General features: G+C 41.4%; 1 protein-coding gene across 1 annotated transcript in view; it reads right to left on the bottom strand.

Annotated features, from left to right (window-relative positions):
• Positions 1–2747: 2747 nt before the first annotated feature.
• The window catches only part of SOS1 (son of sevenless homolog 1 (Drosophila)), a 43701-nt gene continuing 30140 nt past the window's right edge, over positions 2748–16308 (bottom strand). The window contains exons 11-22 of the mRNA XM_009892517.1: positions 13443–13524; positions 12923–13045; positions 12271–12374; positions 11036–11258; positions 10233–10352; positions 9744–9906; positions 9266–9383; positions 7747–7919; positions 6789–6905; positions 6336–6600; positions 5041–5159; positions 2748–3723 (exon numbers count right to left, since the gene is read on the bottom strand). Coding sequence (XP_009890819.1) covers positions 3229–3723; positions 5041–5159; positions 6336–6600; positions 6789–6905; positions 7747–7919; positions 9266–9383; positions 9744–9906; positions 10233–10352; positions 11036–11258; positions 12271–12374; positions 12923–13045; positions 13443–13524 — 2102 coding nt within the window. The 3' untranslated portion in view covers positions 2748–3228. The remainder of the gene's footprint in view (positions 3724–5040; positions 5160–6335; positions 6601–6788; positions 6906–7746; positions 7920–9265; positions 9384–9743; positions 9907–10232; positions 10353–11035; positions 11259–12270; positions 12375–12922; positions 13046–13442; positions 13525–16308) is intronic.

The following is a 16308-nucleotide window of genomic DNA, read 5'->3' as shown; positions in this document are numbered from 1 at the left end:
GCAGCAGAGGGGCACAATCCCCCCTCGCCCTGCTGGCCACGCTGCTGGGGATGCAGCCCGGGGTGCGGGTGGCTTTCTGGGCTGTTAGTGCACATTGCCGGCTAATTGTCCAGCTTTTCACGCCCCAAGACCTTCTCGGCAGGGCTGCCCTCCATCCCTTCATCCCCCAGCCTGTGCTTGTACCGGGGATTGCCCCGACCCGGGTGCAGGACGCTGCGCTTGGAATCCTAGCACTTCCAAATTCCCAGTGGGCTTTTCTGAGCTAACACACAACCACGATACTCTGCAATAAAATGAAGAAACCCAGGTGATGCCCCACTGCTGCGGCAGACTATATACAAAGCAGAAACCGTTCGGTGAGACAGCACAAATCGAGTACTGCACCTATAGAGTTCTGCTGATCTCTATAACCCTCCTTACACAGTTTGCAGCTGTTTAGGCTGATTATTATTTTTTTTTTAGATGGCACTCTGGAGTAATAGAGCAACTCACCTAGCTTCCATCCAAACAAGCATGTTTCATTGTCCAAGCCACATCAGCCCCAGCCACACCAGGCCATCTTACCAAGGAGACAGATAGCATCATTAAAATGATTTCATTTTCTATGTGGAAAGTATTGTCACTGCTGTAAATGTGGTCCAAATAAGAAGTCATTCCACACTAATTAACATAAATAAGAATGTTATTAGACAAACCAGGGGCTTAGCAGTTGTAACTCCCAAAACTCCTAAACGCAACAGGTTTGATTCTCATCCTGTCCTTTCTGTTTGCAGCTGAGTCAACACCGTGATTTGGGCACTGCATGACGTACCCATTCTGCTGGGCTCCAACGCACGTTTAAGTTAGGTTCTTGTGTGGTGACCATTATCACCTGTTGTCCAAGTACCTCACCAGCAAAGGACTTTTATCCTCAACCACAAGGATGCGAAACATCTTTCCCAATTTCACGAAGGGAAACAAGAGACCTAGCGACATTCAAGAAATCTGCTGATTAGCAAGACCCATGTGAGGTCTTCTCCTAGCTGAGCAACCTAGACACTGGATCATTCCTCCTGCCTGGTCTGCCTTGGCTGCAAAACAGCACAGACAAGAGTGTACAGAAGAAGATCAGAAAGTCTAAATTTAAGGAGTTTGCCCTGGTAATCCACTGATGAGCTAATAATTCAGATGACACTGCCAACAGTATGCCCATCACAGTGTTTATAGCCGAAGAAGCGATAACCTAAATATGCCTCCTGTAGCTTGAGGGTTTTTACAAAGCTCCCATACAACGTTCTCCTCTGAAGCCAAGGTTGAGAGAACTTCACTTTTTCCTCTCGCCAGGAAAATGGTTGTTGAAGACATCAAAGAAGGAATACAACTGACAAATGTCAATATTAGACTACGATGAAAAGCGTCGTTCTTGTTGATGAAACCGGGACACTTTCTGAAATACAACGACCACACTAAAGGATCAAGGGGCACTGACCAACGGCGCTGCAGAAAGCATTAAAAAAGGGGATTTCCACCATCAGGCAACTAACACCAGCTCTAATGACACAGCTTTCCCAGACACTGAAATGTATTCTTCCAAAGAGGAAACATTATATAAATTTATGTTGGCTCATGAGCCATATGAACTGAAGATGAGATACTCCACGTACATACTCCAGTGGAGACTACAGAGCTTCTTTTCTCCAGTAACCGCCACGCAGTACTGTCACAGTATCATCTAGAGCTGAAGAGCAGTACACAGGTTTATGGATAATCCATGTCATGATACTTATACCAGTACATGTTCTGTCACGTGTACTTCGGACACAGAAAGCTACCGCAAAGGTTAATATAAGTTTGAATTTTTCTAACAAGTGTCATACAGCAGGTGTGAGAAATTTTGTAACGTATAATAATGCACCTTGGGAGTAACCCAGCTTCTCCAATATTACTAAATTATTACTTTGTAACGCATGCCAAAACCGACTTTAGCCTCTTTTGACTGAAGTCTTTAGACTCTTATTACTAAAACACATACACTGAACTAGCAAAAATATGTACCACAACATGTGCTTTTATCCCCTTCGGTGCTTAACGGAAACACTGAGTTGTATATTTGTCTGCGTAATAATTTAACGTATGTCAGCCAAACATATCTGTATCTTTATTTCAATTAAATTAAAAACAATCTGCAAGTATATTTATGCAACGTTCACTATATACACATGATTGATGCAACTGCAAGGCAATTCTATGTATGCTGATTAATCTATTGTTAGTAAAACATGACGATAGCTATGGAAGTTGACCGGTGAGTGCTCCTTTTCACAAGTGACTGTTTTCATGGCTTGACTGAAAAAGAATAGCTACGAGCCATGAAATGGATTATCAGTAAACCTTAAGAAGAATGTGACATAACCTAGCAGAGATTAACAGTCTTCTAAATGTAGTAGTATATTTACTTCCGATGATAGTGCTGCTTTAAAAAAAAAAATAAAAAAAAAAATCTCTGTCATCTTAATGATGTAAGACTTCCATCTGCTCTATCTAAAGAAAGCAATAATTAGACATTATGCTTCCTGGCAAAAATTTATTTTTGAACTGGCACCATAATATTTCAGAAAATAATAATAAAGTACCTCTTTGGTGAAGCCTAGGTACCCCCTACTACTCATTGTAACAACTTGTAAACAGGACCGCAATACAGTGCTTTGCCTTAATTCTTAGCTTGGTTAGGTACCACAGATCTTCCTCACAGTCCTTCTCCTAATTTTAGGAAGGTATTTTAAAGCAGGGAGTAAAGCAAAGGAAAATTAAGAAGGATATAAAGTTCCCTGTTCGAGATTTTAAAAAAGTGCATAATGTTTTCATTCCAAAAACTGTGCCATTGTGTGGAACTGATGGATACAAGACTGTTTTCCCTCCTGTACTGGACATTATTGATCATTACACAAACACAGTCTCTGCTCATCGGCCAAAGAAGTCCCTCAAGTCTGTTTTCGGGTACAATCAGTTGTCCAATTACTTTAGAACCATATCCTGCATACTAAAACAAGAATAGCAAGTTAACCAGTTTTTCCACTAGAATGTCTGTTTTTGCAATTCCGTTTCTGTACACTGCATTTCCAATCTATCGGAGAGTTTTTAGTGTTTGGCATACACATCCCAACCCCTTGGCACCACCAGTTTCCATGCATCCATTGCCAGCAACAGACGTAGCACCAGGAAAATGCGACTCCCAGCGCAAGGGATAGTTCAGGAGGAATGGGCATTCTCCAGCAACGGTGGTCCGTCTCGATGCATCGATGGGTGTGTGTGCTCCCTTTTGTAAGTTTTTGGCGGAAGCTTTGGGATATGTTGAGAAGTGCTTTGTCGTGGAGGAACAGGTGGTCCAGCAACAGAGTGGAGGTCCACATCTTGCGGTATCAAAGGTGGTGATGGAAGATGCCTCCGTGCTACATGTGGAGAAGGTGTCTGAGGGGGAGGGGGAGTAAATGGAGACGGGCTGTTTGGGAAAAAGGTGTTACCAAGTTCGCTTTTTCTCCCCAGTGGTGGAGGTTGGAGGTGTAGTGGTGAGCTAGAGAAAACATCTGGAGTTCGCACAGGTTCTCGTGGTGGTAACACAGGAGGGCTTTCAGGGGGGTCAGAGATGCAGGTCCGGTCAGGCACCGAGTACCTTGGCGAATACACTTTAGAGGTTGGTTGCCTAGGAGGGATTGCTGGTGGGCTGTCCAAGTGCGCAGAAGTAATCTGAGGTACACAAACATTTCATTCAATAACATTTTAGAGGGGTAGCAAAGAACAGGACCCTGCTGTGAAATGGAAGCAGAGCTCCTGCCCTGCAGATTGCACTTACACAGGTAAAAAGGAGGCACCGCAAGCAGGGGCAGCATGAAGATGGGGAGTGAGGAAGCAAAAGGCAGTGGCGGTGCCGGAAAAACATGTTTCTCAGAGCGATGCAGACAGAAAAGACAGAGACTGGGTGTGCAGGGGGAGAGCGGGGGTGGATCAATACATGAGTTAACAGCCAAGGATGGAAGGAGTGAAGATACACAGAGAGGGACAAAGAATGGCCAAAGCAACAATTTCTGTGCTAGTTCCAGGTCTGCTTGCTGGGGTGGGTAATAACACCAGATATTTCTCCAAGAAAATGAGGAAAAGGGAGAGGCAAATGATGCTGAACAGCCAAAAAAATAAATTCCGCTCGGAAGACGGAATTAAGTAGTCAGAATGATTGAAGTGAACAGTTCCCAAGCTGCAGACCACAGCGACACCACTCCAACACCCTACCACATAGACGATGTTTTCAATTACACTGTGGTAGGAACGTGATGTGTTAGACTCTGCTGGCTGACAGCACAGTCACCCGTAGTCTGAAAACAACAACTCGCTGAGGAGCCATATACGAGCCCTCTTCAAAGACATACATGCTCTAAAGTACTTTTGAGTGGGATTTTCAAATCCACCCACTTCTCTGAAGTCACAAACCAGCTACCACTGCCATCAAGAGACATTTGACGCTGTCTGCAATGAAGGCTGGATCAGATCCCCAACGCAAAAGGAAAATGTAGCAATGGCTCAAGCAGGCAGGAGGCAGGACAGGCAGCCAAGAAGGGAATGAAAGCACCGAGCACCACAGCATCAGGGTCAAATATTCTAATGAACCTCATCAGAGGACTGAGGTGTGTACATCACTTTCCATCAACGCTGTTCTTCAGTCCTTTACCCCCTTACTCATACCCTCCAAAATGATACTCGGGGACCATTATCACGGATGGAAACATCTGCCCGAAGCCGCAAGTTCTCACAGGCAATGTGAGGGCCGGAGCATTGCGGCTCGGTAGACAAGAGACATTTCTAACCCTAAGTTTAGGACCCCTGTTAATTTTCACTCGTTTGGGATCGGGACATAAAGACGCAGAGATGTGAAGGCCTGAACTACATGACTGCTTACTCTTTCACATACGGGTCTTCAAAAATACATGTACTACCTTTAAGAGTTACTTTTCTATCATACCCTGCCCTCTGCTCCCAGAAAAAAATGCCCTTTTTTCTCGCCTTACTTACTTTTGATGGGGAGGATTCAGCTGGGGCAGACTCTGGTCGTCTTCGTGGAGGAACTGGAGGGGGGACATGAGCTTCATCTGAATTTTTGGTGAAGTTTATGGATGACACAGAAGCAGATCCTAGCAGACATAAAAAAAGAATCCTGATAATGATGAACTTTTGTTTGGCTCAGTATATTTCCTTTATTGCTGCCAATAAAGGTGCCATAAAAAATAAAGTAATTGCTCATAAAAAGCAGCACGAATCAAGACGGTGTTAAAGAAAGACAACGAAACAACCCTCTAACTTGCAGCTTCCAGTCAAACTGCTTTTCTGAGCTGCGATCATCTCTGTGGTCATCAGTTTGTGCACATTCTTAAGTAATCTTTGAGCCACACTACAAAGTTGTTCTTATATCGCAACAGCACTAAAAATTGTGCACATTCTTAAGTAATCTTTGAGACCAAAGCCACACTACAAAGTTGTTCTTGTATCGCAACAGCACTAAAACAATATCCCAAACCTGCAGTCAATGGGCCAACGCAGCAATGAAGAAACATCATCTTCTGAAGAGGTATTCCGGAGACCTGGCTTGGACGCTCAGCAAAGTCACTGCTCTGCTAAGCAACTTCTGCTTTTAGGAAGTCATTTCACCTCCTTGTGGCAACCAGCTGAACACAGGACTAACCTTGTACTTTCTTTGAAAGCCCTCATACACCAAAGGAGGCTACATCCCCTACCAATTACTGAACGCACACCATAAAATATGAGCTTCCTTGTCTGTTGGTGAAGACGGAAGAAAAAAAGTTGTGGACGGGTCCTGATAGATTTAAAGCAGGGAAATACTGATTTTAAGTTCTGCGAGAGAACCATCCAGGTGTGTTGAAATCAATTCGGAATGGCAGACAGCAGGATAAGGCACTCACAAAACACTCACTGTTAATTCTCACTGCTCACCATCAAACAGATACTCACCAAGTACATGCACCACACATACATATATGGCAGCAAATCCCACAAATGTTTGTTTGGGACATATATGGGCACTAGAGATATATCTCTGCCTTCCGTTTTGACATTTTCCGCAAAGACATGTCATAATCTCTTTGGAACACAGCTAATTCTGTTCAGTCTCTCCCTTTGCAATTAAAAAAAGGAATAAAACACACTGAAGGCTTCTGCTGCCGCAAGCGGACAAAACCAACTATTTCTATAGTCACTTTAGAAGACTCAACATGAGTTGAGTCTTCTGTTTAACTGTTTAACAACCTGTTTAACACCACAAAATCTAATACCCACATTCTATTAGCACCTACTCGCATGAAATGGACTTGAAGGATCCGAGTCAAACACACTGCAGGCATCTGTGTTACTTGAAGTAGCAGAAGCAGGAGGAGGGGTCAAAGGTGTGCGGGGAGAGTTTGGTGCGGACGCTGTAGTTTCAGTCTCGCTCTCTGGGATGCGGCTGTAGCTAATTTTCCTTGGCTCCTGTTGCAGCGGCGTAGGGTGTCTCATGGTACCCGGCCTCGGATTAGAGGGACGAACACCTGGGGACTTGAGAGGGTAGCTGTACTTTTTGGGCTGAAATGACAAAAAAGAGAATATAAAACAAAATCAAAAGGCCACAAGATCACCTAAACGTAGTTTTGTATTTATGAAATTAGAGATCTAAATTGACTGCTGCTATCTGTGAAAGACAAATGGAAGCATTTTTTGGAAAAAAAAAAAAGAAAAAAATAAATATATATATATATATTTTTAATACTAACAAATCTTGGTGGAGGCTTGACATTTCGTGGCTCTATCTCTAGTGACTTGTTGAACAGATAATCTGTAAATTCGGTCTCCATGCTGTTTCCCATTGGATTCAGGTTTTCAAAAAACCTCTGAAATACAAGAAGGTAGGAAACTTGTCAACTAATTGTTGAACAACTTGTTCGATTCTACTGCAAATATGATCCCAACTGTTCCAGAGAAGAGAGAAAATACTGGAGTCAGAAGTAATGACAGATTTTTAATTTATTAAATCTGTTTGTTACCAGCCCTCTGCTGGGCATTGCTACTGCTATGTTTCGCCTGAAAACCAACCATGCAAGTACCCGAAAGACTTTCTGCAGCGCAAAAATCAGAGCAGTTTAGCACAAACACCTTCAGAAGAAGCTGTATGTAGTCCATTTTTACACTGACACAGGGAAAACGCTCTCAGAACGTGTTCTGTCAAACCCTGAGGAGAACAAATGATGAAAGAAAGTCTTGCAGAACCTCTTAAGATAGTCTGTCCTATGACTCTCTGAAAGTATATAGCTTAAAAGATACGAAAAGGAAGAAAGGAAAGCAAACAGAGAGAGGACTGCTTAGAGAACATGCCAGACCAAGAAGAATAAACACCAGGAGAAAGAAAAATGCAAGTATCATCACCACCAACACATGATGTAAACACAGTGCTACCAGGTAAACCTGGAACCATAAAGGCAGTGTAACAGATCTATCAACACCCCAATAGCTGCGGGGGACGGGACCCAAACCCACCAACCTGCAAGCACTGAGCTTTCTGCCCTTTCTTACAACGAGACCAGAGAGATATTTTACGACAATGCCTTCTGTTTGTCTCTGATTCAGTCTGATGGAACCTGTGCGAATTCAGCCTGTCCTCATGGTCTATCAGCTGTCAAGAGTCACCACAGAAGTCGCTCAAGTGAATGGACTCAAGGAAATAATGCCACTTACCCTGATGTCAAATTCTACTCTCAAACAATACGGCTGGTTCTGGTACTGCTGTATCTCTCCTGTTATCTCAGCTACCTTTCTTCTCTTGCTGAAGTTTATAAGTTCTTTCCCATGTCGCTTTAGAAATTCAGGGTTGCCTTCTTCTGTTTTCAAGATGTTAGTTAAGTAAATCCCTGAAGAGCACACAGAAGAGGTTCTCAACATATAGCACGAAACAAGGAGGAAGTCACAAGACCAGAATACAAAGAATTCTCAAATAATTTAATTTGTGCACTCTTAATTATTTAGAAAAATTCTCTGTTAGGGTCAATAAGAGAATCGCACCTAATTTTCAAGTAAGGGCAACAATTTCAATATTTTAATATACCTTTTCCAGAAATCCAAAATTGCAAAATCTCAGAGTCTACGCATCTTTCCGTTGTTTAGGAAGCTCACACATCTGAACGCTGCTAGCATTTCGCAAGACAGGAGTACACTGAACTAAAGTGCTTTCCCTCAACTGTTCTGCCTCAATTCAGCTGTACTCCATTAGAGACCCCAGCTAAGCTCCAAAAATTTTATTTGCAGGTTTTATTCCTCTGCGCTACTCTCTGCTCCTGGCTTCGTAGTTGCGTCAAATCATTGGAAGATTAGAAAGAAAAGAGCGCTCTCAAGTCCTCAGATAATATATCTGGAACTGTCGTTATGACTCTTCTAAGTATAACTTGAGAGAAATAACCGCAGCTATTCACGGGTGTGATCCTGCTAACCTCTACTCATCTCTGAAGCAGGACAGCAGGTTTCTCAGTTGATCTTATCTTTCTTTGCAGAGCTCTGGAGTATATCTTTCCCCAATCTCTCAAAGGCCAAAAAAAGCCATCAACACTATTTTCTTTCAGTTTCCGCCGGAAGCCTATGCTGGACAAGTGCAACGGCCAGAGTTGGAGCTAATCTGCAGCAAACATCCAAGCAGCTTGCTAAAGAACAGAAATGCCATGTGCTTAACTTCATAATTTGCTAAACGTCAGCAATTCCAAGCAATCTACTCGAAAGAAGAACTGTTACGTCGGATGATAAAGAAGAGGCTTCCTTCCCAAACTGTTTTTATAGAAGTCAGACTTTTTAATAGAAACAAGACTCTAGTTAGAACAAACTATAAAAATTAAAACTCTTAGCTTTATTTCTTGAGATTCTTGATGGGGAAGGGGGTCCTTTTTTCGCGACTAGCCAATGGCAATAATTATTTTTAATGTGATCGCCTTCCCTTTAAGGCATTTATGGTCACAACACCGTTCAAACCACATTCAAAGTAAAAATGAGTAAATATGTTTATTTTTACCTCAAATAACATCTGCAATTAGTCGTCACTTTAATTTTTCTTTCACACATATGCAATTAATGTCTGGGCACCTGAACTTCAAACCCAACTGTCCTGTTAAAACTGACTTCTCACTATTGTTCGTACTCTGTTTCGTGCCGTAGCTGAACACTTTCCAAATGTTTATGCGTGATACAGCTCATTCAAACAAAACGTACTTACCAAAAAAAGGCACACAAGGAGGATTAATGGACCTGAGTTTTGCCAAGTATTTCTTATAATGATCCTCACTCAGCTCATAAGCTTCTTCTAAAATCTTCTTCTGGCGACTTGGAATTTGCTAAAGAGAGAGAGATGGAAGATGTCGTTTGGAAAGACAGGGTAAAGGTGTAGCCCAGCAACAATACTGACAGTAATGGTCTCCCACTGATATTTAAGTCAGTGACCATGAGGACAGTGTCCCGCCACCTCAGGATCTCGCCAGCTTTTTCTGCATTGCTGAAGTGAGGATTGATTTCTTGCTTCTGAAACCAAGAAAAACCCGCCGCTCTATTACACCCCGATTGATTGGTTTGTTGGGGGATTTACCTTCCTCGCTCCTCCTTTGAAGGACACGCTTACTGAAAAGACAGGCGTTTAGTGTAGCTAAGGCGCACCGTCTTACACTTCCACACAGAGAACGGAAAACATTTCACTGTACCTCAAATGTGTGATCCAACCTATACACTGCTGCGGAGTTCATAGCACTGACAATCTCAAGGACACCATTAAAGTTGTTTAGCTCTTGGAAAACTTGCAGGATCTCAATTATCCGGCTGACTACAATTACTCTTTCCTCTAGGTTTTCTGTTTCTACAATGCATCTAAATACACAAGAACATTTGATTTTGTATTAAAGCATTGATTAGTTTTCCAAACTCATATATTAAGTCGTAACTCAAACAAATATGAACAGTTTAGCACATTACTTGACACATTTTTGAAAATGTTCAGAGAATAAACATTTGAAAATATTCTAAGAATAAGAAGCTGACACCATTATGGTAAAATTCTCGCAGGGACCACTTGGACCATCGAAACACGACTTAAAACTGGAATTCTCCCGGAATAGAATTTTTCACAGTATACTTCCCAACGGACTGTGTACGTCCAGAAATGGAGTAGGTAGAGATTCAGGAGAGCCACTTACTTTTCAAACCACAAAGTGAGGTTAGTTGTATGCCTTATCATTTTGAGAAGGTTGGGAGAATTAATTTCTTTATCTTCCTTTGTCCACACGCTTCCAACTAGTTCAGATGGCTGCACAGCCCTAGAAAAGTAGATGCATATGTCAAAAAATGTAATCAAAAGCAGGAAGGAAGGTATTATTTTCCCCAAACCTCTTTATTTCCAGTGAATTTACAATTAATATTTGGAAATAAATTCTTAAGGTATTGCTGCTCTTATATAATGTCAGGCTCCTCACGCGACTAAGTGGCTGCTAGTTCTACACTTCTTTTTTAGTGTGTAAAGATTTCTTAATTTATGTGATTATTAACCACCTCTGTTCATCTAAACGAAGAATGAAGTCTACATCTCATTCACCACAATAAAACGTGAGCTTCCAACGCCTGAACAACCTCTCACAGACAGCTGGTGAGATCTGACACAGTCCATAATTTGCTTCCCAAACTAGGATATGAAGAAAACCGATTTAATTATGTTCATACTTCTCAAAGGTCGTTCTACTCAGAAAATATCAAGAGAAACCTGCAGCACAATGCAATTAACAGTATGCACCAGTCACATGTACTGCACGTGAACTTGGAGAGGATAAGACAAATACTGGTTTTCGGATATTTTTTTTTTTTCTGAAAAAATAGCAATTAATATACAGCATCGGTAAAGTCCCTTGACCTACCGTGGGGCTTCACAGCAGGGGCCCGCAGAAACAATTTCATGCTGGAGAATATTTTGGTTTGTGTCATGTGTTTTTCAATGGAGGAAAGTTACCTGTAAAAATCTGACTCAAGTAAAGTGAGCTGCCGAGCAATTTCTATTGGATGCAAAGTGAGCAAGTCAAAAGTCTCTGTGTGTCCCGGTTTGCTTATGTGCCATTCAATCGCAGGAGGTGGGCTCTCAAAAGTAATGTTGTGACTCGGCCCAATGGCTTGCGCCTGCTTTTTCCGGTTGATTATCTTTGTGATTGATTCAACCCATTTCTTCATCGCTTTGCCTGGCACGCAGAGAGAAAATGACTCTTTAGTTAATACTGTTTTTCCAAGAGATCAGTACAATTTAAAAATCTTTGGACTTGAACCCGAATCGTACTAAATTAAAGCAACCATATATTCTTTGGAAGCGCGTAAGTAGTGTTCTCACACAAGTCTCAAAGCACTCAAACACACAGAGAAGAATTCCTCAGCAGGCAGCGCTGAGCGTGCCAGGTTTGCCCACACACAATTCGGAACACCCGCATGAGGCTCCTGCTCCAGCTCAGGTGTTTTCCTTTCTTTTCTGGCTTTACAATGAGTTTATGGGAACTAACCTTCTTTTGCCCACAATGCACTTCTGTAAACACCCTGAACTTTAATCTTCGAGCAAGAGTATGTGCTCACCTCGGATAACGCAGAAGGGCAAAATAACAAACAGGGAGAAGCTTTTCCCTCTACTGCATTTAGTGTCAAAGCTCAGAATAAAACCCAAAAGCCAAATGCCTGTTTAGCTCTACGCCATAAGAATTTCACACATGAGATGAAAATTTACTAATAATTCACATTAAACTAGCTGGCTCATTCTCCCCCTCTTTTTAATTGCTAATTAACCATTGAATACTTCCAATACGCACTGTGAAATAGCTGGAAAACCCTTGCTTCAAAGAAATAGTGGTTTCCACCATCCAACTTTTACAAAAAATTACCCCTGCACAGAGTTTAAGAGGACAATCAAAACAATTATTCTGTCCTGATCATTACTCAGTTATTATTTTGAGTTATTTCAGTGCCTTTATAACAAAGTTATCAGGATGTAAATAACATTCATTCTTCTGAACAGAGGGCAGACTTTGAATAAGTTTTTCTTAGTGCGGTTTTGCTTTTAAATTAAGGTTTATTTTATATTCTTGGTGAAGTATTTAATAAGCAGTCACTCCTGGTTTTCTTAATCTGCTCAGTGAAAGGAAAAGTGATCCCATTCCATACCTTTGAAAAGGGATGCTTTGCGATAACAACTTAAGAAACCATAAGTACCTCTTACTGTTCCAATGAATTCCTCCAAACGTTGCAGAAGATCAGCATCTCTTTCAAAGTCATAGAAGTGGTGTTCTACCCAGTGTCGACACACATTTAATACTCTGCAAAAGTAAAGGGTAAGTAAACACTCTACAATACAGCCTATCTTCACAGGAGTGAAGGAGCACAGGAGTATCAGAATCAGCAGACCAGATGCAATTACTCTACGGTTGGCCTTCCACCAGCAACCAGCCATAAGCATTTTTCCATTTTAAATCTAAAGAGGTCAGAGTAATGCTATTGTTCATAAAAAGAACATTATCTAAAATGTTCTCTGCCTACATCTTTGTGGCACACTTACGCTGTATAGCCTTGCAGAAACATGGATTGAAAAAAACCAACACAACAGTGAGTGCAAGAAACTAATTTGCACACTAAAGAGTCTAAACCTCAGCACAATCCCTTCCCCAAGGCTTTTCATGCCATGAATTCAAATTCCCACCGGGTTTTTCAAGTAGCAAGGACAAAACGGCCGACTGCCCATGGCCACTCTCGACCCAAACATCTACGAGAAAGGCTGCTGGTGTCACAAAGAGCCATCGCATCCAAAAGACGGGACTTCAAAAGGCTTCCAGGAAGTCAGTTCGGCTCACCTCGATGCAGTACTCACCGTAGCTGCACAGGCTGAATGTACTCTTTCCTAAATCTTTTTAATTCTGCACTAAGAGGCTGGTCTCCGTTCTCCATAGCAATACGATCAGCTTCCGTTGGCTCAGGCTCCGGAATTTCAAATCTAGCACAGAAATGGGTATAAGCGCAATTATACTCGTCTTGCTCACAGCGCACGCAAATAAAACGTTGATTAAAGAGAGCTCGAAATTCAGAGTATTTCCACATGTCAGAATCTTACCTCTTGGTAAGCACATAAGAAGATTTGCTAAGTTCAATAATAACACAGATTTCAAAGACAAAGCCATGGGATGCTGGAAATTACTGGAGCTACCTGAACAATCCTAAAGCTTCCGGATAGAACTTCCATGTTTCACTTGCAATCCTTGAATTGGACAATTTTTTAAACAGTGTTTGGATTGAATCAAAACGAACTGGAAAACAAGAATCTTACAAACTCTGCTCCAAGTAAAATAATAAATTTGCACTTTGTGTGAACAGTACTTTTAACAGTAGCATACCTTTCTATTAGGAGACTCAGCAACTCTTGAGGTTTACAGAAGGATCTATATGTTGTGAGAAAAGTCCGAACAAAGTTGGGATCTAAGACAAAGAATAATTTTATGCTCACGTCAGCGATAACATCAATTTTTTTATACTTTAAAAAAACTTTACGTATCCTTTAAAATGAAGGATGCCGGGCTATCAATTACAGAGAAGATGATGTAAGCTCAAATTGCTTTTGATAACAATCAACCTCTTAAAATAGCAATACAAAGAATTTAAAAGCAATTTTTATTGTTCTGTGGAAAATTCAAAACAATTACTTTTTCTTCAATTATTAAAAGACTGGATGCCTTTCAAACGACTTTGAAAATAATAAATAGAGGATTTTATTTATGAACCCTCTAGTAAACAACTTTGGTTTTGACAATGATCAGGACAAGGTAACTCAAAAGACACAGCAAGTAACTTTGCATTGGATAGAAATGGCCTCTTCAAGGGGGGAATGTTTCCCCTGAACTGGTACAACTGATAATCTAGCCTGACTTAACCACTACTGGTTTGGGTTTTTTTTTCAACTGACAGCTATACTTTGAGGTTATATTTATTTCACTTCAAGAAAATCAACAGATTTCCTTTAAACTGACTAATTACGTATCAGTTAATTTAAAATATTCAAATAAATTTTTAAAAAAAAGCATGTATTCAGAACCAAAAAGCAAAGCGTCTCCCTTAATTACAAAAGCAAACCCATTTGTTTTCAAGTACGAGGAAATGCGGTGACAGCACGCTGGCACTGCGCCGAGCTGACTGCAGACAAGGTTAACATCGTTATCACTGAACAAAATTAATGAGTGGGTTGCAACAGCTTTGCATATTAAATCTGTATACAGATTTTAAAACCAAACCCCAACCGGGAATTTTTCTAACACAGAGTGGCTAAAGAGGAGCAACACAGGACTTAAAGCAGGAGTTCCTATAAGCTGCAATGAAGAAAAAAAAAAACCAAAACCCCGCATTATTTGACCTAACACTCTATTAAGCCACTAGGCTTGTTTCCTGGAAAATGGGTTTTTAGGAGCTTTTTTTTTTAAAAAAAAAACTATTTACCAGCATCTTGTCCATTCGAATGAACATTCTACCTTTCTTACATCCTCCTTGGCTCTTCATTTGGGCAACAATTATCCGCAACGTGCTGCACAGATTAGCTGTGCATTATGTATCACGGCATTCCCTTGCACGCTCATTCCCATTTTTTACGCAATTGGCTGCTCTGCTTTACCAACTCTATGTCCTCCATCGCTCCACTTTTTTTATCGCAATGCCTCTCCCACCTCTCCTTGAAACCGTACAGTCTAAAATCCTTTTCAAAGGCAAAACCCCAAATCCTTTTGCACGAAGGATGTCATCCGTGTCCCTCATCATTAAAACGCACAATTTTTGTTGCCCCAAAAAACAAGTACAAAAGTAATCACAGTAACTCATGTTTTCACAGCCTGCATTCTGTACACACCATTCACCCTAACAAGGTTTGTCTATGTGAAAAAGAAAACCTCCACAGCAATTGACATTTTCAGATCACTGCAAGCTCCGACTCAGAGATACTGTTATTTCCAGGTAGGGTCAGTGTTTAAATCCAAAATATGTATTGTATTTCAAATGAAGCAGATCAGAAAATCCAACCTAACCTTGTTATCTCACTAGCAAAATCTGGAACTCAAAATGGTGTACAATATACGAGCAAGCGTTAAAAAAAATACAGACAACACTAGTTAGTCAGGATGTCTGCTCATGTGATAATTCTCTCTTCAATACAGCCAATTTGAAAGCTAAAAAAGAACAATAACTTGTTCTACAAGGATTTATAAATAATCACTCTTGAATTCTTTAAGAAAGGAAACGGACACTACGATGACGCACAAGCGCTCTTAACATATCAAAGCTTTAAAAATAGAAGAGCACTGCCCCATAGATAAAAAAAAAAATTGCCACAACTTTCAAATCTTGGTGCCACCTAACCCAGCTGCTCTTCAGTAAGAACCAAGCAAAGGAGGAGATAATGAATGCGGAAACACACGAAAACAAGTAAACTCCACCAGGGTCAGAACCTGAATTTGTAACTGAAAGGCAGTTTGTCTCATGTAAAAATATATGGAAAGCTGCTTTTGTAGAGGAGATATCTCCCTGTTTTGCTGCTCCGCTGCAGGCTGGTTTGGCCAGTCTGCCGCACCTTGTGGCCCGGTGGCCATCAGGGCTGTCTGCATGTCCCGGACACCTCCTGCACTGCTGTTCCACAGCCAAACAGAGAAATATTTCAGCTGATAAGATGGTTTGTGCATTGGCAGGGAGGTGAGGGGAGAAAAAGAAAAGGTCCAATATCCCTATCTACAAATGAGATGGACTGTGTGGATCTTCACAGGCGACAAAAAAGTTGAGACCTGATCTGACTACTGTCTGAACGCAGCCCATAAACTCCTCAATACGCAGCTAATTAAACTGCTTGCAACAAACTGGTACCCCCTCTGCAATTATCGCTGTACCTACTCCTTACAGTACGTGACCTACAAGGATGAAAACCTGGAGAAGGGTCACCGCTACGGTAAATACTGTCTTTTGACTGTCGGGTCAAGGGCTGCCACAGTCAGTCACACCGTATTTGAGAGAAGTCGCCTCAGAAAAGTAAGGGCTTGCTATTCTGGCATATGAATATAAAGTCAAGACATTCTTTTAAGATCCAATCACGCGTGCGCAATCCTACATGGGGCGAGAAAAGCATTTCTACAGGCTGTAGCTGTTTGGCACCGGAGTACTCATCTTCCCAGGTCTCCAGGCAAAACAGAAGCCTCGGAACTCAGCCGATCCCTGTACGAAAGAAGAGCTAAA

The sequence above is a fragment of the Charadrius vociferus genome, unplaced genomic scaffold (assembly GCF_000708025.1).
Source record: "Charadrius vociferus isolate BGI_N301 unplaced genomic scaffold, ASM70802v2 scaffold139, whole genome shotgun sequence".
NCBI lineage: Eukaryota > Metazoa > Chordata > Aves > Charadriiformes > Charadriidae > Charadrius > Charadrius vociferus.
This window is presented reverse-complemented; position numbering and strand designations above follow the sequence as displayed.